This window comes from Phacochoerus africanus, chromosome 3, assembly GCF_016906955.1.
Source record: "Phacochoerus africanus isolate WHEZ1 chromosome 3, ROS_Pafr_v1, whole genome shotgun sequence".
Lineage (NCBI taxonomy): Eukaryota > Metazoa > Chordata > Mammalia > Artiodactyla > Suidae > Phacochoerus > Phacochoerus africanus.
Window position 1 is genome coordinate 3,220,334 of NC_062546.1, and position 21,825 is coordinate 3,242,158.

General features: G+C 38.0%; 1 protein-coding gene across 1 annotated transcript in view; it reads left to right on the forward strand.

The window, feature by feature from the left end:
• The window catches only part of SYCP2 (synaptonemal complex protein 2), a 78,110-nt gene that overhangs the window by 37,063 nt on the left and 19,222 nt on the right, over positions 1-21,825 (forward strand). Inside the window, exons 15-22 of the mRNA XM_047770539.1 lie at positions 317-391; positions 848-991; positions 4,217-4,316; positions 5,161-5,318; positions 7,072-7,138; positions 7,465-7,522; positions 8,421-8,554; positions 8,703-9,142. Coding sequence (XP_047626495.1) covers positions 317-391; positions 848-991; positions 4,217-4,316; positions 5,161-5,318; positions 7,072-7,138; positions 7,465-7,522; positions 8,421-8,554; positions 8,703-9,142 — 1,176 coding nt within the window. The remainder of the gene's footprint in view (positions 1-316; positions 392-847; positions 992-4,216; positions 4,317-5,160; positions 5,319-7,071; positions 7,139-7,464; positions 7,523-8,420; positions 8,555-8,702; positions 9,143-21,825) is intronic.

Sequence of the window (21,825 nt, forward strand, 5' to 3'; positions counted from 1 at the left end):
TCCTAATGCCATTCTTGGGAACTAGGTTTCAACTCATGGATAGGTGAGGACACGTTCGTCTATAGCAGTTAAAAGATTTGTGGTGAAGAATAGCAGGTAATATGCTTGTGAGGAACACTTAGGAAAATGCAAAACGGCAGGCTAAGACTGTGGTTACTGGGGAGTCATTGATGTATTCTGAGAGAAGTCTTTATAGACATAAATAATAATGCTTTGGTAACATTGGGCAGTTTTGGAAGGAAGCAGATACAGGAAATAATTGCATTAAAATGGGGAGAACTGGGAGGAAAATGACATCCCTTTAATTTAATTTTAGGAATTTTCCCGAAAACAAGGTATTTCAGTTGCCAAAACATCTGTGCATATACTTTTCGATGCAAGTGGATCCCAGGTATGTGTCTGACTTACTTGATGTTTATCGCTGGGCTAAGTTTAACCCTAAATAACGATAGCATAGTAATAAAGTTCATCTGGAAGGGTGAATGTCTAAAATCTAAATTGTCTTGAAATGGTGCTTCAATAAGATGTGTGTGACTTTTTAAACAGGTTGTTAATAATAATTCATTTCAGTGCAGAAGGTAGATCATTATTAATTAATACCAGTTTTGTTAGCTTAAAAAATTAGAAATATGTGCTCTCCCACTAATGCCAAGGCCTATTTTATGTCTAATTATATTTGAAAAAGTGAGTGCTTTTTGTTGGGTCACTTTTGTAACAGTACATAGATAAAAGAATTATAAACCTTTATGAGTGTGAGATGAATGAGTGCTTTTTTAAGACATTCAGTGATTTTTGAAAACTTTCTATGGTTTGCAGTTTTAAGCACTTTTTCCTTCTTTTCCAACAGATTCTAGTCCCAGAAAGTCAAATTTCACCAGTTGAAGAACTTTCTAGTTTGAAAGAAAAAGCTAACCCTCAAGAGGAATTTGTTAAACCTCCAAAACATATCAAAAACAGTAATAAAGGGAACAGAAAACATGGTCAGCCCGAGGTATATATGGTGTCAGAATAGTCATTTATAAAACATAGGTCAAATCATTGATATATATAATTACAAAAAAATCTAGAATTTTTGTCCATAACATTTCATGATATTCCCTCTGCCTTTTACAAATGCTAACAAAATAGAGTGTTTCAGCAAATTGTGTTTATGTATAAGGGTTAAGGGTTTAAGGCAAGGTGTACTGCACACGTGTAAATTTCAAATTAGAGATGTAGAGGAAAGGACAGTAGCCACCACTTTTTGTAGAATACAAATTGATAACGTAATGTTGCATTTATCTGTATGAGGAAAGAAAGCAAAGTATTAGGTTCTTTTTCCTCCTCTGCCTGTTCCATTGAGTATCTCCTCCAGGCCACATTTTTTTTTTTGGTTTTTTTTTTTGGTTTTTTTAGGGCTGCACCTGCAGCATATGGAGGTTCCCAGGCTAGGGGTCCAATCAGAGCTGTAGCTGCCGGCCTACACCACAGCCACAGCCACAGCCACACCAGATCTGAGCTGCATCTGTGACCTACACCACACAGGTCACAGCAATATTGGATCCTCAGCCCACTGAGTGAGGCCAGGGGTCGAACGCACATCTTCATGGATACTAGTTGGGTTCATTAACTGCTGAGCCACCACGGGAACTCCTCCTCCAGGCCACATCTGATAGAAGCATTTTTTTTTTTTTTTGTCTTTTTGCCATTTCTTGGGCCGCTCCCGAGGCACATAGAGATTCCCAGGCTAGGGGTCCAATCGGCGCTGTAGCCGCTGGCCTACACCAGAGCCACAGCAACGCTGGATCCGAGCCACGTCTGGCACCTACACCACAGCTCACGGCAACGCCAGATCCTTAACCCACTGAGCAAGGCCAGGGATCGAACCCTCAGCCTCATGGTTCCTAGTCAGATTCATTAACCACTGAGCCACGACGGGAACTCTTGATAGAACCATTTCTTAGCAGTCTTCTCTGCATCTTACTGTGACACTTGACATTGCTGACAGTTCTCTTTTAATGTCCTATCCTTTGTCTTCTATATCAGCATTTTAATTCTCTTCTTACCTGTTGCTACATCAGAGATGCTTTCTCTCGCCACCTTCTAAATGTAGATTTGCTCTAAAAGCTTGATACCCAATCCTCTGAACATCTATCTCTATGCCTTCCTCCTTAGGGAGCTTTCCTCCTGTGGATAATTTAAGCTCTTAAAATATACCAGACCTCACTTCAAACTTCTATAGCTACATCTCTACTTACTCTTTTAATATTTCCTTTTGTATGTCTCTTCATGCCCTTTCCTAAAGCCCCTTTTGCCTCAAATTTGCATCTGCCTCCATACTTTGGGAATGTTATTATTAATTTTTCTGATTATGTTCTCAATCCCAGCCTCTTCTCCCCTCACAACTAGAACCAAGGTGCTAGTGATTGTTCCTGGTACCTCTTACACCCTTTCCTCCTTACTCCCTCTGCCACTACTCATTCTGGCATACCTGTGTTGCATGGTAACCTCCTAATAGTGTTTTTGATACTATTGCTTCATTCTGTAAGCTGCCCGGTGTGGTGTACCACTGATTTTTCTTAACACTAGTGTCCTCACTCAGTCTTGTGATTTCTGGGTTTATCCCATTGAATCTAAATTTTGACTTAGTTTGGAAATCTCCCGTGATTTAATTTTACTCTGTCAAAATACCCTGCACTTAAATATGGTCAGCTGCTTTACTGTCTCTCTTTTATGTCATGCTCATTCTTGTCTCTGTGCCTTCATTCACGGTATTTGTTCCTTTTTTTTTTTAACTTTTTCTTATCTAAAGTGTACTTCCATTTGTAAATCTTCATTCATTTTCATATTCTTTTTTTTTTCTGCCACACCCGCAGCATATGGAAATTTCCCAGGCCAGGGATCAAACCTGTGCCACAGCAGCGACCCTAGCCATTGCAGTGACAAAGCTGAATCCCTAATGCACTGTGCCCCCAAAAAACTCCTCATTTTCACTTTCTTAATGGAGCTTTTCCTAATTATTTTAGTTTTTACTCATCTTTCACCTGTAGACAACTATAACTGTCATAAGCTCTTCCATTCATTGTGTTACTATTTTTCCCTTTGTTCTGTGTCCTTCCTAAAGTTAAAAGTGTCGTTTTATAATTCCCTCAGATGATTAGATTATAAAAGCCATGGTTTTGTGTCTTTATATCAGAATCATAACTTGAGTCCTTATTTAATTCTTAGACACCGCCCACCTTTAAACCTTTTGAATCGTAACACAAAATCTGGAAAAGATGTTAAGCACTATTGTTAAATACCCACTATGTTTTCATGAGGATTAACTGAAGCATTTATATGAATAGGTAACTTTTTGGATCACATTCATTATGTACCACTAGGAACTGTAACTTCTGTAAGAAGACTCTGCTGGTTCAGTAGCTTATTTTCTGGTTAATCTTAGAATTCACTTTTCTTCTATCCTTTCCCACCTCTTCTTCCATGCCTCATAAACATACCTGTGCAAAACTCCATCAGTATTGTTTCTCTTTCACAAGGGCAGTTGCTTTTTTAAAAGCAGCTCACTTCTGCCTCTTTACAATTTGTCATCATGTACTCCTTTCTGTGTCACCCTCTGGAACTTCTGGCCCCAACAGTCTCTGGCTCTGCTTATCTATTTCTGTTGCTCTTATCAGTCATTCTAGGCTAAAGTTAGAAAATGCAAATCATTTTGGGAACACTAGTTTGTGTGCCATTGAGTCTCTGAATTCTTATAACGGCTTTTTACTCCAAAGGCGATTTAGTCTTCACAAAATATTAATACAGCTTTTTAATGTGTGAAAGTTTTGAAGAATGTTTAACATTATAAGAGCTTTCTCAAACATTTATGTAAATAGGTGTTGCAGACATCATCCTTATGAAATAGAATAGTAAATTGTGAGCCATTTACTATTAGTTAACTAGATAATAAAATATTTTCAGCTAATATTTAAAGGTACTGTATTTCTAATCTGGCTATTCTGTAAATATTCTTTGAAGCAACACTCCTTACTTGTTTTGGCTATCTGTTCAGTACCAAACACTAGGATAAAACACAGATTTATCTTCTAGTCAGCCTAAAACACAGATTTCTGGATATCATGTTATTTATATATCTTTTGTGTGTAGTTAAGGTAAAATGTTAGGAATAAAATAGTAGGATGTTTAATTTCAAAAGAGAATATATGTTTACTGTGGCTTTTCCTCATGGTTTAAGATAATTACTCCTAGCAAAAGAAAAATGTCTGAAGCATCAATGATTGTTCCTGGTGCAGAGAGATACACTGTGAGGAGTCCAATACTTTTAATCAACACATGTAAGCTTTATAGTCTTAAAAGACTTCTAACTAGTATTGTTATTTAAAGCAGGCATTTTTAAAATTCAGAAATATTCTGGACATAATTTACCTAGAGGATAAATTGAGGATCTAAAAATTGATAAAATATGAACCGCAAATGTCTTCTAAGAGAGGTTTAATGGATATTGACACAAACATTATTCAAAATATTAATATCAAATATTAGTGATTTATTATAGTTTAAGTGGGAATCAGCACAACATAGTGGACAAAACGTTAAATTAGTCGGCCTTCTTAGGCTTGTTTCCCCACTCCAGGTGTGTCCCTGGTACAGATTATCCTCTAGCTAAGTTTAGAACCAGTTTATCCTTTCTATGAAATGGAACTAAAGTGTCTACTTCATCAAATTGTTTAAAGGATTAAATAGAAGTTATTCATTCAATACAAATATTGTGAAATATTGAGACCATGCCTGTTCATAGTAAGATAAATAAAAAATTTAAAGTAATTTGATACTATTAGCTGCTATAAACACATCTTATTTAATCTTTATGACAATTTAATAATGACCTTCTGCTCCCAAAATCTAGTTGCCTACAGGGAAATTATCTAATGTTTGACAAACTCCTCAAACCTGGCAGGTCCAAAATAAATTCATCTTTCAACTCTCCCTGGCAATTTTTCTCCATTTCTTACCTTGGTAAATAACATCCATGTCCACTTAACTCATTTGAGCTAGAAACCTCAGACCCATCCTAGAACCTCCTTTTTACCCTTCATCAGCTAAAAAGTACCACAATAATAGCAACATACAGTTTTTTAAAATCCTACAAAAATAGCAGTCTTTTGTCCTCTTTTTTAGCAACACCACAAAGAGGAAGAATTAAACCACCACTGCAAATGACAAGTTCTACGGAAAAACCTGGTTTTTCTAAAACATCGGAAAATGGAGTGGATAATGCTGTATCACTTAAATCTAGACCATGTGAAGAAAGAAAGAGAGAAGATAATACAGACAAAGTAACTTTACTTTGAAAGCATTTTTAAATAAAATTTTATCAAGTTATTGTAGAAATACATATTGAACTAACTTCTTTTGCAAGCAGTGAGTGTCTCACTTTTTTAAAGTATTGTGTTTTAAAAAGATTTAAATATTTATTGCACTTGAAAGTAAAGTCTTATCACTCATTTACTGTGCTAGCAATAAAATTTAGAAATATTCACTTAATGTAACTGATTTATGTGTTTGGTAAGAGAAATGGTCTTGCCATCATTCTTTAGTTTATTATAAAAATTAGGGTTTTTTTATACTAATGGAATCTGTCTTTAAGTATCTCAAAGTCTACCATGAGAATTAGACAAACTAATAAGTTAATATAATATTGTATAAGTGTTCTCAGATTATAGGATGCAATAGAAATCTAGTACAGGGACAGGTGCCTAACCCCAGAGTGGGGAGGGTGAAGATAAGGAGATGCTCTTTTAGAAGATGGAGAGTGAATTGATTTTTAAAGAGTCAGTATAAGCCCTTAGTCAGATGGACATCAAGAAGAGCATTCATTCATTCTAGGTAGTTGAAGTGGGCACGGGGCAGGGAATGGGTAATGTATCATGGAGGAATCGGTAATCCAAAATACAGAGAAGTTTGTAGATGAGGAACACCTAACAGCTTTTGTTTTCTCTGAACTGTGAGGATGGCGAACTTCTCTTGGATATGGATCCTTGAAGTAGAGGCTCCGTGACACACAAAGATTTGGAGTAACTGATAAGAGATAATGGAAAAGGCTGAGAATAAGTACAAGCGTTAGGCAATGTTAGGGCCCAGTTCAGAGTTAAGACCATGAATTTTATTATGGCATTAGTTAAGAAACATATGTAATTTCTTCCAATAAAGCTGAGCAGCCTTGGTGTTATAGTAAAGAAGAATAGATGGTAGATTTAAACAATTTTAATGGATATGTGGCAGAAACATTAAAGGGGTCAAGAGTTGAAGATACTAGGGAAAAAAAAGTAATGGTTCAAAGTGTTTCTTAATAGGGGAAACTGTTCTTCAGTTGTGTAGCATATGGTTCTGAATATGAAAGGATGAGTGTCCTAGGCCTGTGCTTACTCATCGTCAGGAGAACCCTTCGGTCACTGTGACAAGCAAAATTACACCTGTGCATTTTCCTACTGCTCCCCTCCCAGTGTAGAGGACCACTGGCTGGAGTAAGCAGGGAAGACATGCAGGATGAGGCAAGATATTTTAGCTAGAGGGTATGTTTTCCCAGTAGTGACGGCAAATTTTCGTTTGATCTGGGCTAGTGTGTATCTGTGGATGTGGAAAGAGGGAAGCTTGCTGTAGTCAAGAAGTTAACCTGTGCAATGGCCAAAACTTTATCAAATCATTTGACACTTGATAATTTCCAATTCCAGTGTATGTTAGTGAAGAGGCAGAATGTATGCAGGCTGTGAGAGCAGTACCAATAGAAGATGTGCCATGGATGTTCTAGAAATTCTTGAGATGAAAAGTGAATTACTCCTCTAGCTGTGGCTGAGAACAGACAATTTGTAGGATCTTTTGCCTCATCTGCAATGAAAGTTACTTTCTTGTGTTTTAGGATATGCAGTATTCTAGAATGGGCATAATACTTATGAAATAAATAGAAATGCTATCTAACTTTTAATAAGGCAAATTTTAAAAGTTTTAAACTTTAATACTCTGACTTTTAAAAGTTGCTTTTATGTAATTCCTTAATTAAAACTTATATTGAAATTTCTCCTGTATTTATAGCATATCAAAACTAAAGTTATAGAAAAGGCAGAAAATAAGGACATTGAATACCCAAACCAAAATTTTAGTAAGTACTTTTTGGTTTAATTTTAGTCATTCTTGTAAAATATATTCATATACTTGTCTTTATACTTGCCTTTAATCCCACTAGCTTTCATTTATTTTAAAAAAAGATTTATAATGAATACATTTAGCTTTGTGCAAAAAACTTAGTAGTTACAAGGAAATATAATAGTAGCCTTTGTTCCCAAAAAGTTTGGGTCAGGGAGGGGGAAGATGAGATCAATCTCTCCATTCCAGTATGTGAACATTGATCAAGTTCTATACTGGCTTCCATTTCACCCTGCCAACTGCATGAAAAAATGAAAATACCGTAATTTTTTTTTTATTTAGATGAACTCCAGGAGATAGTTCCTGATTCACAGGCAGTGGGAAAAATAGATAAACCTGTGTAAGTATGAGAAAACCCATCAAATCAAAATTTAAAGGAAGAGGTCTTAATAGACTTAGAATGTAGTATTGGTTTTAGAATTAATAATTTTCAAGTATTATTATGATAGCACAATGGTAAAGTAGCCTATATGTTTTTTCCATATCAACCAACATAACTGTATTCACATTGAGAACTTAAAATGAATAAGATTTTTTAAAATAGTAAAATATGAATATGAGTTTAAATACACTTGTAAGTAGTTCCTGCTGTAGTGCAGTGGGTTAAGAATCCAACTGCAGGGGCTGAGGTGGCCACAGTAGTGTAGGTTCAAACCTCAGCCCAACTCAGAGGGGTAAAGGATCTGGTATTGCTGCAGCTGCAGTTTGGATTCTACCCCTGGCCTGGGAACTTCCACATGCCATGGGTGTGGCCATAAAAAATACACATGTAAGATATGTGAGGTATAATTAGGTAGATACTGGAGTTCCCATTGTGGCCCAGCAGGTTAAGAATCCAGTTAGTATCCATGAGGATGTGGGTTTGGTTCCTGGCCTTGTTCAGTGGGTTAATGATCCTGTGTTGTGGTGAACTGCGGTGTAAGTTGCAGGCACACCTTGGATCTGGCATTGCTATGGCTGTGGCATAGGCTGGCAGCTGCAGCTCCAATTTGACCCCTAGCCTGGAACTTCCACATGCCTTAAGTAGATACAAAATTGTAGCAATAATGGAACTTTTTTGTAATATTCTTCAATTTGAACAATTATATAGGAAATTTCAGCTTTCATCATGACTTAAGAAAATATCTTTATACTTAACAAATTTCTGTCAATAAACATTGACTAAATAAAATCAAGGTCTTATATCAGAGTCATAGGCTAGTGATGTTTTGAAATAAGCAAATGAATTTATTTTCCAGGTTACCTGGTATTTTAGACAATATCTGTGGAAATAAAATGCACTCCAAATGGGCATGTTGGACACCTGTAACAAATATTAAGCTGTGTAATAACCTAAGAGCAAGTTCTTCATCAGAAGACACATTTAATCAAGGTGAAACATAGTTTTCTCTGTATATAAAACAAGGGTTCAGGGAAATACTCGTTTCTGAAATGTCTGAACAAATATTTTGGTTTTAACAAATTTTAAATATGATCAGTTTATAAATTTAATAAGGATTAATTTCTCATTTTCCCACTAGATATTATTATCAACAAAAACCTTACTAAAAAAAAATCATCCTCTTCAATATCTGATGATAATTCTGAGGAAACGAGTAAGGTGCAATATGGGAAAGAACTAATGCAGCATAACAAAATAGATAAAGCAGAAGCAGAAGCTTGCAAAAGAAACAAACAACAACAACTAGATCATTCTAAACATTCGGAGGAGAAAAATACTGAAAATACCAAGCAGAATGATTGGCGTATTGAATCTGAAACTACTTTTAAATCAGTACTCCTAAATAAGACAGTTGAAGAATCTGTGATCTATAGGAAGAAGTACACATTGTCAAAAGATGTGAATACTGCTATTTGTGATAAAAGCCCTTCTCCTAGAAAAAATACAAAAAGTCATAGAAAATCAGGGAAAAGATTGACGTCTGAACTTAATTCCTGGGATTTGAAACAAAAAGAAATGGTGAGTTTTCAATGAGTTTTATTTCTTCATACTCATAATATACCTACTTAATAACAAAAAGTGAAGCTTGATTAATTGCTATGAATTCAGTATTTGTAATGCCCTGAGTTTTTTTTTTTTAATTGAAGTATAGTTGATTTACAAATTGCATTAGTTTCAGGTGTGTAATACAGTGATTTTTATAGATTATATTCCACTTAAAGTTATTACAAAATAATGGCTGTATTTCTCTGTGCTGTACAACTTATGTTTGTTGCTTATCTGTTTTATACATAGCGGTTTGTATCTCTCTCTCTCTCTCTCTTTTTTTTTTTTTTTTGGTTTGGTCTTTTTAGGGCCACATCGATGGCATGTGGAGGTTCCCACTCTAAGGGCTGAATCAGAGCTGCAGCTGCCAGCCTACACCACAGCCACAGCAATGCCAGACCCAACCTGTACCTCTAACCTACACCACCGCTCACAGCAACGCCGGATCCTTAATCCACTGAGTGAGGCCAGGGATTGAATCTGCATCCTCATGGTTACTAGTTAGATTTATTTCCACTGAACCACAACAGGAACTCCTATATCTCTTAATACTGTACTCTTATCTTGCCCCTCTCCTTTTCCCTCTCACCACTGGTAACTATTAGCAATACCCTCTTCTTTAATTCAGCTTCAACTCTGAGAGTGAGTGCCTCCTGAACCCCTTTCTGACCTCTTCCCAGTCCCAGCCCTGACAGAAACCCTGTGCCTGCTGGTGCATAGCAGGTATGTAAATAGGTGTAGCAAGAGTGAACCCTGTAGTTCCCTGTCTCCTAGGGTTGGGTCTCTCCCACTAATGTCCCTCAGGTTCTTTTGAACATGCATATAGAACTATCTGTGCCTGTCTTATGTGCTTACCTTTCTTGTTAATAAATGGTTATTTTGTGTGTTTTTCCCCATTTTAACCTATTAGGGTGTAAAGACTCTTTTATTCAACATTTGTTTTCCTTCATGGCCTAGCACAGCTTTGCACATAGTAGCCTCTGAAACATTTCTTGGATTATTGCCTTAAAGTTGACAAAGCTTTTCAAGAAAAGATGAAAGTGAAGTGAAGGAGACTTATCTTCTGTTGTAACTGTTGTTTGTCCCCATTGAAGTCTTCACTTTCTTCTTCAGGTGAATCATGTGTAGAACATCTCCAGGACAGTTTTAGCAAGTCTGCACGATACTTTGAAAAGTTTACTTTTTGAGGCAGTTACTGTAAGTGGTTCCTTTGGTCATTGTTATCAAGATGCAGATTAAGATATTTTTCTAATCAGAGTACATTTCCAAGGAAATCATCCAACCAAAAAAAGAAAGGAACAAAGGAGAAACATAGAATCAACTGGAAAACAAGGTTTCAAATGGCAGTAAATACGCATTTATCAATAATTACCTTAAATGTCAATGGACTGAATGCTTCATCAAAAGACATAATGTGGCAGATTGGATAAAAAAGCAAGGGCCTACAAAATGCTGTCTACGAGAGACTCACCTTAGGGCACAGGACACAATATAAAATGAAAGTGAGGAGATGGGAAAAGATACTTCATGCCAATGGGAAAGACAGGAAAGCAGAAGTTGCAAAACTCATATCAGACAAAATAGACTTTAAAACAAAGGCCATAAAGACAAAGAAGGACAACATTTAATGATAAAAGGATCCATTGAAGAATAGGGTATTAGGACTGTCAATATATATGCCCCTAACATAGGAGCACCCAGGTACATACAACAAATACTAACAGATATAAAAGGAGAAGTTGATGGGAATATAATTAAGAGTAGGAGACTTTAATACCCCACTCACGTCAATGGACAGATCCTCTACAGAGAAAATCAATAAAGCAGCAAAGATCCTAAGTGACACAATAGACACATTCAGGTTATTACATCCAAAATAACCATAATGTACATCTTTTCAAGTGCACATGGAACATTCTCAAAGATTGACCACATACTGGGCCACAAAACTAACCAACAAATGTAAGAGTCTAGAGATCATTTCAGGTATCTTCTCTGACCACAATGGCATGAAGCTAGAAATCAACTGCAGGACAAGATATGAGAAAAAACTGACTACATGAAAACTAAATAACATGCTACTAAAAAACCAGTGGGTCAAAGAGGAAATAAAAAGGGAAATTAAAAAATATCTCCAGACAGATGATAAAGAAAACAGAACCATTCAAAATCTATGGGATGCCACAAAAGTGGTGCTTAGAGGGAAGTTCATAGCAACACAGGCCTTCCTCAGAAAAGAAGAAAGATCTCAAATCAACAACTTAACTTACCACCTAAAAAGAATTAGAAAAAGAACAAACAAAACCCAAATCAGCAGAAGGAAGGAAATCACAAAATAGAGATTCAAGAAACAATCAAAAAAATCGATAAAACCAAGAGCTGGTTCTTTGAAAGGGTAAACAATTGACAAACCTCTGGCCAGACTCACCAAAGAGAGAGAAAGAAATCAAAGAAAACAAGAAATCAAAAGGCAGAAAACTCAACAGATACAGCATAAATACAAAAAACGGTAAGAGAATACTCTCAACAACTGTATGCCAACAAATTTGACAACCTGGAAGAAATGGACAACTTTGTAGAGGCATACAGCCCACCAAAAGTGAATCAAGAAGAAATCAATTGAATAGACTGATCGTTAGAAATGAAACTGAATATGTAATAAAAACATTCCCTATAAACAAAAGTCCAGGACCAGATGGCTTCACAGGCGAATTCTGCCAAACATACAAAGAACTTATACCCATCTTTCTTGAATTTTTCTGAAAGGTTGAAGGAGGAGGAGCACTCCCAAAGACTCTCTGAAGCCACCATCACCCTAACACCAAAACCAGACAAAGATACTCCCCAAAAAGAAGATGATATGCCAATATCTCTGATGAATATAGACTCAAAAATTCTCAACAAAATTTTAGCCAACTGAATCCAACAACATAGAAAAAAGATCACACACCACGACCAAGTGGGATTCAGCCCAGGTTCACAAGGACGGTTCAATGTACGCAAATCAATCAATGTCATACACCACATTAACAAAAGAAAAGTCAAAAACCACATGATCATCTCAGTAGATGCAGAAAAAGCATCTGACAAAGCCCAACATCCATTCATGATCAAAACTTTTACCAAAGTGGGTACAGAGGGCACCTTAATATAATAGAAGCTGTTTATGACAAACCCACCTTAATATAATAGAAGCTGTTTATGACAAACCCAGAGCAAATATACTACTCAATGGAGAAAAGCTGAAAGCCTGCCCACGAAAATCTGGAACTAGACAAGGATGCCCACCTCACCACTTTTATTCAACATGTATTGAAAGTCCTAGCCACAGCAATCAACAAACAAAAGAAATAAAAGGTATCCAAATTGGAAGAGAAGAGGTAAAATTGTCACTGTGTGCAGATGGCATGATACTGTACATAGAAAACCCTAAGGACGCCACACAAAAACTACTCAAACTGATCAACAAATTCAGCCAAGTAGCAGGACATAAGATTAACATTCAGAAATCAGTCACATTTCTGTATACTAACAATGAAATACCAGAGAAGGAAAACAAAAATATAATGCCTTTTAAAATTGCACCCCCCAAAATTAAATACCTAGGAATAAACCTGACAGGAAGGTGAAAGACTTACATGCTGAGAACTATAAAACTTTAGTCAAGGTAATTAATTAAAGAGGATGCCAAGAAATGGAAAGATATTCCATGCTCCTGAGTTGGAAAAATTAATATTGTAAAAATGGCCATACTACCCAAGGCAATCTACAGATTCAGTGCAATCCCTATCAAGTTACCCATGACATTTTTCACAGAACTAGAACAAACAGTCCAAAAATTTATATGGAACCACAAAAGATCCAGAATTGCCAAAGCAATCCCAAGAACAAAAACCAAGCAGGAGGCATCACTCTCCCAGACTTTAGGCAATATTACAAAGCCACAGTCATCAAGACAGTGTGGAACTGGTACCAAAACAGACATACAGACCAATGGAACAGAACAGAGAACCCAGGAATAAACCCAGACACCTATGGTCAATTAATCTTCGACAAAGGAGGCAAGAATATAAAATGGCTAAAAGACAGTCTTTTCAGCAAATGGTGCTGGGAGAACTGGACGGTCACATGTAAGTCAATGAAACTGGAACACACCCTAACACCATGCACAAAAAAAAACCAAACTCAAAATGGCTTAAAGACTTAAATGTAAGACGAGACACCATCAAACTCCCAGAAGAGAACATAAGCAAAACATCCTCTGTCTGATGTCAACCTTAACAAATGTTTTCTCAGGTCAGTCTCCCAAAGCAACAGAAATAAAAGCAAAAACAAAAACCAATGGGGCCTAATCAAACTGACAAGCTTTTGCACAGCAAAGGAAACCATAAAAAAAAAAAAAAAAAAAAAAACAGACAACTTACAGAATGGGAGAAAATATCGTTTCAAAGGATGCAACTGACAAGGGCTTAATCTCTAAAATATACAAACAGTTTATACAACTCAACAGCAAAAAAGCCAACAATCCAATTGAAAAATGGGCAAAAGACCTGAACAGACATTTCTCCGAAGAGGACATACACATGGCCAACAGGCACGTGAAAAAATGCTCAACATCACTGATTATTTGAGAAATGCAAATCAAAACTACATTGAGGTACAACTTCACACTAGTCAGAATGGCCATCACTAACAAGTCAACAAATAACACATGCTGGAGAGGGCGTGGAGAAGAGAGAACCCTCCTGCACGTGGGCGGGAATGTAAATTGGTACAACCACTATGGAGAACAGTACAGAGGTACCTCGGAAAGCTAAATACAGAACTACCATATGACCCAGCAATCCCACTCTTGGGCATCTATCTAGACAAAACTTTGATTGAACAAGATACATGCACCTGTATGTTCATTGCAGCGCTATTCACAACAGCCAAGACATGGAAACAACCTAAATGTCCATCGACAGACTAAGAAGATGTATATATACACAACGGACGACTACTCAGCCATAAAAAGAACAAAACAATGCCATTTGCAGCAATATGGATGGAACTAGATACTTTCATACTGAGTGAAGTAAGTCAGAAAAAGACAAACACCATATGATTTCATTTGTATCTGGAATCTAATGTATGCCACAAATTAACCTTTCCACAGAAAAGAAAATCATGGACTTGGAGAACAGACTATGGTTGCCCATAGGGAGGGGGAGGGACTAGGAGGGACTGGGAATTTGGGCTTAATAGATGCAAACTCTTGCCTTTGGAATGGATAGGCCATGGGATCCTGCTGCATAGCACAGGGAACTGTATCTAGTCACTTGTGACGAAATGTGATGAAGACTAATGAGAGAAAAAGAATGTATTATGTATGTATGACTGGGTCATTTTCCTGTAGAGTAGAAATTGACAGAACACTATATAATGGAAAAAGTGAAAATCTTATAAAATACATATCCACTGGCAATAATGCAGTCCCTTTTCACTATGCCCTAGAAGATCCAGGTTTCACAGGCCTTCATTTTCATTTGTCTTCTTGTTAACACCTGCCTAGGAGGCACTGAAAATGTTCATATATTGGAGCATCTTAGTGTGCAAGTAAAATATTTAATAGGTAATTTTTCACTTGTATGTAGACGTCATTTCGTTTGTCTTGACCAGGCTACTCTTTGTTTTTAACCTGCAATTTACCTTTTCTTCCTAATTTGGCGACTTTCTTTTTTAAGCAGATCCTGTTGGGTCACTTTTTTCTTGGTTTTTAGTGTAATATTCTTTTTGTTGTTGTTGTTGCTATTTCTTGGGCCGCTCCCGCGGCATATGGAGGTTCCCAGGCTAGGGGTTGAATCGGAGCTGTAGCCACCGGCCTACGCCAGAGCCACAGCAACGCGGGATCCGAGCCGCACCTGCAACCTACACCACAGCTCACGGCAATGCCGGATCGTTAACCCACTGAGCAAGGGCAGGGACTGAACCCGCAACCTCATAGTTCCTAGTCGGATTCGTTAACCACTGCGCCACGACGGGAACTCCTAGTGTACTATTCTTTATTCTAGGCTTAAAGTGCTATTTAGTTCCTTCAGATCCAGTGGAAGTAACATTGTTTTTGTCTGAATGCTGATCTGCCCTTCGATTTTAATTTTAAAGTGTTTTCTTTGGAATTTAGAATCATTCTACAGAATTTTTCTCATGTAGCCATCATTTCTTCATAAGAGCACAGACTCTTAATCATCTTTTCTAAGCTGTGCTCTGGATTTTTTTAAATCAACTTCCTGTATTCAGAAGTTCTTTTCACTCTTTTAATAGTCTGACTCCCTTTTTTATTATGCAGGATTTCCTGCCACTCTCATTCATGGATCACTCTCCTCTAAGCTAGTCGTCTGTCTGGTCTTGTCTTCCTGTCTTTTTTTTTTTTTTTTTTTGGTCTTTTTTTTAGGGCCACATTTGTGGCATATGGAAGTTCCCAGGCTAAGGGTCAAATCAGAGCTGCAGCTGCTGGCCTGAGCCACAGCCACACCAGATCCAAGCCGCGTCCGTGACCTACATTGAAGCTCACAGCAATACCAGATCCTTAACTCAGTGAGAGGGGTCAAGGATCAAACCCACATCCTCATGGATACTGGTTGGGGTCATTACTGCTGAGCCTGGTCCTGTCTTTCTGATCACTGGATAAATCAAGAGAAATAGGACCTTTGTGTTTCAAAGGTACAGATTTTCCACACTGACTCCAGTTATGTCTAAATTCTTAATGATACACTGTTTTAAGGGAGGTTTGTTTTTATCAAGGCAAGTATACCCTCCCTTTATTCTGGTAATCTTTTTGTTTTGGTAATCTCAAGAAGGGATAAGAAGTAATAACTTATTATCTATCATAAATAAAAACATATGATCTTGGGAGTTCCCGTCGTCGTGGCGCAGTGGTTAATGAATCCAACTAGGAACCATGAGGTTGCGGGTTCAGTCCCTGGCCTTGCTCAGTGGATAAAGGATCCGGCATTGCCGTGAGCTGTGGTGTAGGTCACAGACGCGGCTCGGATCCCGAGTTGTTGTGGCTATGGCATAGCCCAGCGGCTGCAGTTCTGATCAGACCCCTGGCCTGGGAACCTCCACATGCTGCGGGAAGTGGCCCTAGAAAAAAAGAAAAAAGACCAAAAAAAAAATATGAACTTAAAAATGGTTAAAAAGTAAATTTTATGTCAGGTTTTATTTGTTGTTTTTGTCCTAATTTTAAAAACCTCATATGCCTGATTCCCAAAAAAAAAGAAAAGCTAAAATCAAGAGAACTCATATCTTTAAGAGTGTCATCAAGTTTTCTTTTAACCAAATTATTTAAAGCTATGCAGATAATAATTCCTACTTTGCAGTCTTTCCATTAAAAAAAGTAATAGAATTTTTCAAAAGCAGTTTGAGGTCTAGAGCTACCCAGAGAGTTCCCATATACCCCTTTCCATCATCCCAGTTTCCCCTGTCATTAACATCTTACATTAGTGCTGCATTTGTTCCAAATAAAATGATGAGCCCCTTTGACATATTATTAACTCTATTCCATAGTTACATTTTAGATCACTCTTTCTGCTGTGTTTTGACAAATATATAACAGGTATCCACCCTTACAATATCATGCATATTAGTTTCACCACCCCCAGATTCCCCTGTGCTCCATCCCTCCTTTACTTCTTCCTCCTCTGCCAAACTCCTGGCTATCACTGATCTTTTACTATCTCCATGGTTTTGCCTTTTCTAGAATGCCATAAAGTTGGAATCATACATGCAGTCTTTTCAGATTGGCTTTTTTCCCTTAGCAGTATGCATTGACTGTTCCTCCATGTGTTTTCATGGCTCAATAGCTTTTTTTTTTTCTTTTTAGGGCCACACTTGTGGCATATGAAAGTTCCCAGGCTAGGGGTCAAGTTGGAGCTGCAGCTGCTGGCCTGTGCCACAGCCACAGCAACACCAAATCCAAGCCATGTCTGTGACTTACACCAGAGCTCATGGCAACACTAGATCCTTAACCCACTGAGCAAGGCCAGGGATGGAACCCACATCTTCATGGATATTAGTCAGATTCATAATCTGCTGAGCCTCAACGGGAACTACCTTTTTTTTTTTTTTTTTTTTAACGCTGAGTTGATTGTATGGATGTACCGATATTTGTTCATCCATCAGTAAGGACATCTTGGTGTTTCCCTGTTTCAACAGTTATGAATAATGCCTCTAAAAACATTCGTGTGCAGGTTTTGTGTGGACATAAACTTTCAACTCATTTGGGAAAATACCAAGGAGCATGATTGCAGGGTCATATGATAAGAGTATTTTTAGTTTTGTAAGAAACTGCCTGTCTTCGGAAGTTCCCATCTTGGCGCAGTGGTTAACAAATCCTGCTAGGAACCATGAGGTTGCGGGTTCGGTCCCTGCCCTTGCTCATTGGGTTAAGGATCCGGCGTTGCCATGAGCTGTGGTGTGGGTCGAAGACTCTGCTCAGATCCCGAGTTGCTGTGGCTCTGGCGTAGGCCGTCGGCTACAGCTCCAATTTGACTCCTAGCCTGGGAACCTCCATATGCTGTGGGAGCGGGCCTAGAAAAGGCAAAAAAAAAAAAAAAAAAGAAAAAAAAGAAAAGAAACTGCCTGTCTTCCAAAAGTGGAAAAAGTGCACCATTTTTCCATTTCAGTAGCAATGAATGGGAGAGTTCCTATTGATCTGCCATCCTTTCCAGTATTTGGTGTTGTCGGTGTTTTGGATTTTAGCCATTCTTAGGGAATCTTGGTGGTATCTCATTGCTGTTTTAATTTGCAATTCCCAAATGACAGATGGTGTTGAGCATCTTTTCATGTTTTTATTTACCATATGTATATCTTCTTTGGTGAGTTGTCTGTTCAGATCTTTTGCCCAATTTTTAATTGGGTTGTTTTCTAATTGTTGAGTTTCAACCATTCTTTGTGTGTTTTGGATATGAGTTCTTTGTCAGATATGTATTTTGCATATGTTTTCTCCCAATCTGTATCCTTTCTTTTCATTCTCTAAACAATATCTTTTGCAGAGCAGAAATTTAAATTTTTTTTTCTTTTTTTTTCTTTTTTGGTCACCTCGTGGCATATGAAGTTCCTTTGTCCCAGCTGCAGCAACGTTGGATCCTTAACCCATTGTGCCAAGATCAAACGTGCATCCCAGCACTTCAGAGATGCTGCGATCCTGTTGTGCCGCAGTAGGAACTTCATTTTAACCATGTTTAAATGAACTGCTCTGGGGCATTAAGTATATTATTGTTTACTTTTTTTTGTGTTTTTTTTGGTCTTTTCTTTAAGGCCACCCCTGCAGCATATGGAGGTTCCCAGGCTAGGGGTCTAAATCAGAGCTGTAGCTGCCAGCCTGTGCCACAGCCACACAATGCCAGATCCAAGCCGTGTCTGCAACCTATACCACAGCTCATGCAACACCAGGTCCTTAACCCACTGAGCGAGGCCAGGGATCGAACCCACAACCTCATGGTTCCTAGTCGGATTCATTCCCACTGTGCCACAATGGGAACTCCAGAGATGTTTAATTTTAATGAGTGAATTTTTTTTTTTTTTTTGTCTTTTTGCCATTTCTTGGGCTGCTTCCGCAGCATATGGAGGTTCCCAGGCTAGGGGTTGAATCGGAGCTGTAGCCGCCAGCCTACGCCAGAGCCACAGCAACGCGGGATCCGAGCCACATCTGCAACCTACACCACAGCTCACGGCAACGCTGGATCCTTAACCCACTGAGCAAGTGCAGGGACCGAACCCACAACCTCATGGTTCCTAGTCGGATTCCTTAACCACTGAGCCACGACGGGAACTCCTAATGAATGAATTCTTAGCAATTTTTTTTCTTTCATTGATGGTGCTTTTGGTGTTGTATGTAAAAATGCATTGCCAAACTCAAGTTTACCTAGATTTTATATTGGTTTTATAGTTTGCATTTTACATGTAGGTCTATTATCCATTTTGAGGTAATTATTGTGAAGGGTGAAAGATCTGGGCAGGGCACGGTGATGTTGTGACACCATTTGGTTTTTTTAGCTTTTTTTTTTTTTGATCATTTTTGGCTGCCCCACAGTATATGAAGCTTCCAGGCCAGGGATCCCCTTGTGCCACAGCAGGAGCTCACCAACACCATTTGTTGAGAAGACCAGCTTTTCAACATTGTATTGCCTTTGCTCTTATGTATTTATGTGGGCCTATTTTGGGGCTCTCTGTTTTGTTCCATTCTATTTGTCTATTCCTTCACCAATACCACACTATATTGATTATTAATATCTTTTTATTAAGTCTTAAAGTAGGGTCAATCCTCCAACTTTATTCTTCTCCTTTAATATTGTTTGGCCACTCAGGGTCTCTTACTTCTCCATGTAAACTTTACAGTCATTTTGTCGTTAACCACAGAATAACTTACTGGGACTTTGGGATTACTTTGACTTTTAGATCAAGTGGAAAGACCTGACATCTTGACAATATTGAGCCTCCTTATCCATGAACATGGATTCTCTCTCCATTTTTTAAGATTTTTCATCAGTCATGTTTTTCCCAAACAGATGTTCTACATGCTTTGTTAGGTTTATAGCTAAATATTTCATTTTAGGGAGGGTGCTAATGTAAGTAGAATGTAATTTCAGATTCGAGTTGTTCGTTACTGATTTATAAGAAGGCGATTGACTTCTGTATATAAACTCTTTACCCCTCAGTTGTGCTGTAATTGTATTTTAGTTCCAGGGATATTTTTTTTGATTCTTTGAGATTTTCTACAGACAGTGATCTCATCTGTGAAGAAATAGTTTTATTCCTTCCTTCCCAATATGTATACAGTGTATTTACTTTTCATGTCTTACGGAATTAGTAAGACTTCTAGAATGATGTTGATTAGAAGTAGTGAAAGCAGGCATCCCTTCCTTGTTTCTGATATTCCTGGGAAAGTATCTGGTTCCTCTCCATTAGCTATGATTTTGTTGCAGATGTTATTTATCAGATTGAGGACATTCCTCTCTATTTCTAGTTTTCTGGGAATTGTTATCACAAATGGGTATTGGATTCTGTGAAATGCTTTTGTGCATATATTGATATGATCTTGTAATTTTTCTTTCTTAGCCTGGATTATATTAGTTGATTTTCAAATGTTGAATCAACATTGCACACCTGGAATTAATTTCTCATAGTCGTGATACATAATTTTTTTTTTTTGTCTTTTGTCTTTTTTTTGTTGTTGTTGTTGTTGTCGCTATTTCTTGGGCTGCTCCCGCGGCATATGGAGGTTCCCAGGCCAGGGGTTGAATCGGAGCTGTAGCCACTGGCCTACGCCAGAGCCACAGCAACGCGGGATCCGAGCCGCGTCTGCAACCTACACCACAGCTCACGGCAACGCCGGATCGTTAACCCACTGAGCAAGGGCAGGGACCGACCGCAACCTCATGGTTCCTAGTCAGATTCGTTAACCACTGCGCCACGACGGGAACTCCTTTTTTTTTTTTTGCATAATTCTTGTTTTATACATTATTGGATTTGATTTGTTAAATTTTTTTTTTTTGTCTTTTTGTCTTTTCTAGGGCCGCTCCCGCGGCGTATGGAGCTTCCCAGGCTAGGAGTCGAATTGGAGCTGTAGCCACCGGCCTACGCCAGAGCCACAGCAACGTGGGATCGGAGCAGAGTCTTCGGCCCACACCACAGCTCACAGCAACGCCAGATCCTTAACCCACTGAGCAAGGCCAGGGATCAAACCTGCAACCTCATGGTTCCTAGTCGGATTCGTTAACCACTGCGCCATGATGGTACCTCCGATTTGTTAATATTTTTGTTGAGGTTTTTGCATTTATATTTATGAGAGATAGTGGTCTACAGTCCTCCTTTCTTGTAATGTCTTTGATTTTGTTATTAGGATATATTGGCTTCATAGAATGAATTAGGAAGTATTCCCTTTGCTTCTATCTTCTGAAGGGTTGTGAAAAATTGTATAATTCATCTGTAAATGTTTGCTAAAACTCAGCTCAGCCTCTTTAGGCCTGGTGCTTTCTGTTTTGACAGGTATTATTCAGTTGGTGTTCCTGTTGTGGCTCAGCGGTAACAAACTTGACCAGTATCCACAAGGACATGGGTTTGATCCCTGGCCTTGCTAAGTGGGTTAAGGATCTGTGAGTTGTGGTGTAGTATTCATGAGCTGCAGTGTAGGTTGCAAACGTGGCTCAGATCTGGCATTGCTGTGGCTGTGGTGTAGGCTGGCAGCTACAGCTCCAATTCAACCCCTAGCCTGGGAACTTCCATATACTGCAGATGCAGCCCTAAAAGACCAAAAAAAAATTTATTCATTCAATTTATTTAATATTTATAATCCTAATTAGATGATTTATTTCTCCCTGTGTCAGTTTTAGTAAAACTTGTCCTTCAAGGAATTGGTCCTTTTAATCTAGGTTATCAAATTAATGAGCATAGAGTTGTTCATAATGTTTTTAAAATTCTTTGTGATTTATTATTCATGTGATCAATAATGCTAACCTCTCTTTCATTTCTGATACTAGTAATTTCTTTTTTTTCTTAATTAACTTGGCTAGAGGCTTATCAATTTTATTGAGCATTTCAAAGAGCCAACTTTTGGTTCCTTCAATTTTTTAATAATTTTTTTCCCATGGATAGAAACTTTTAAAAAAACAGAG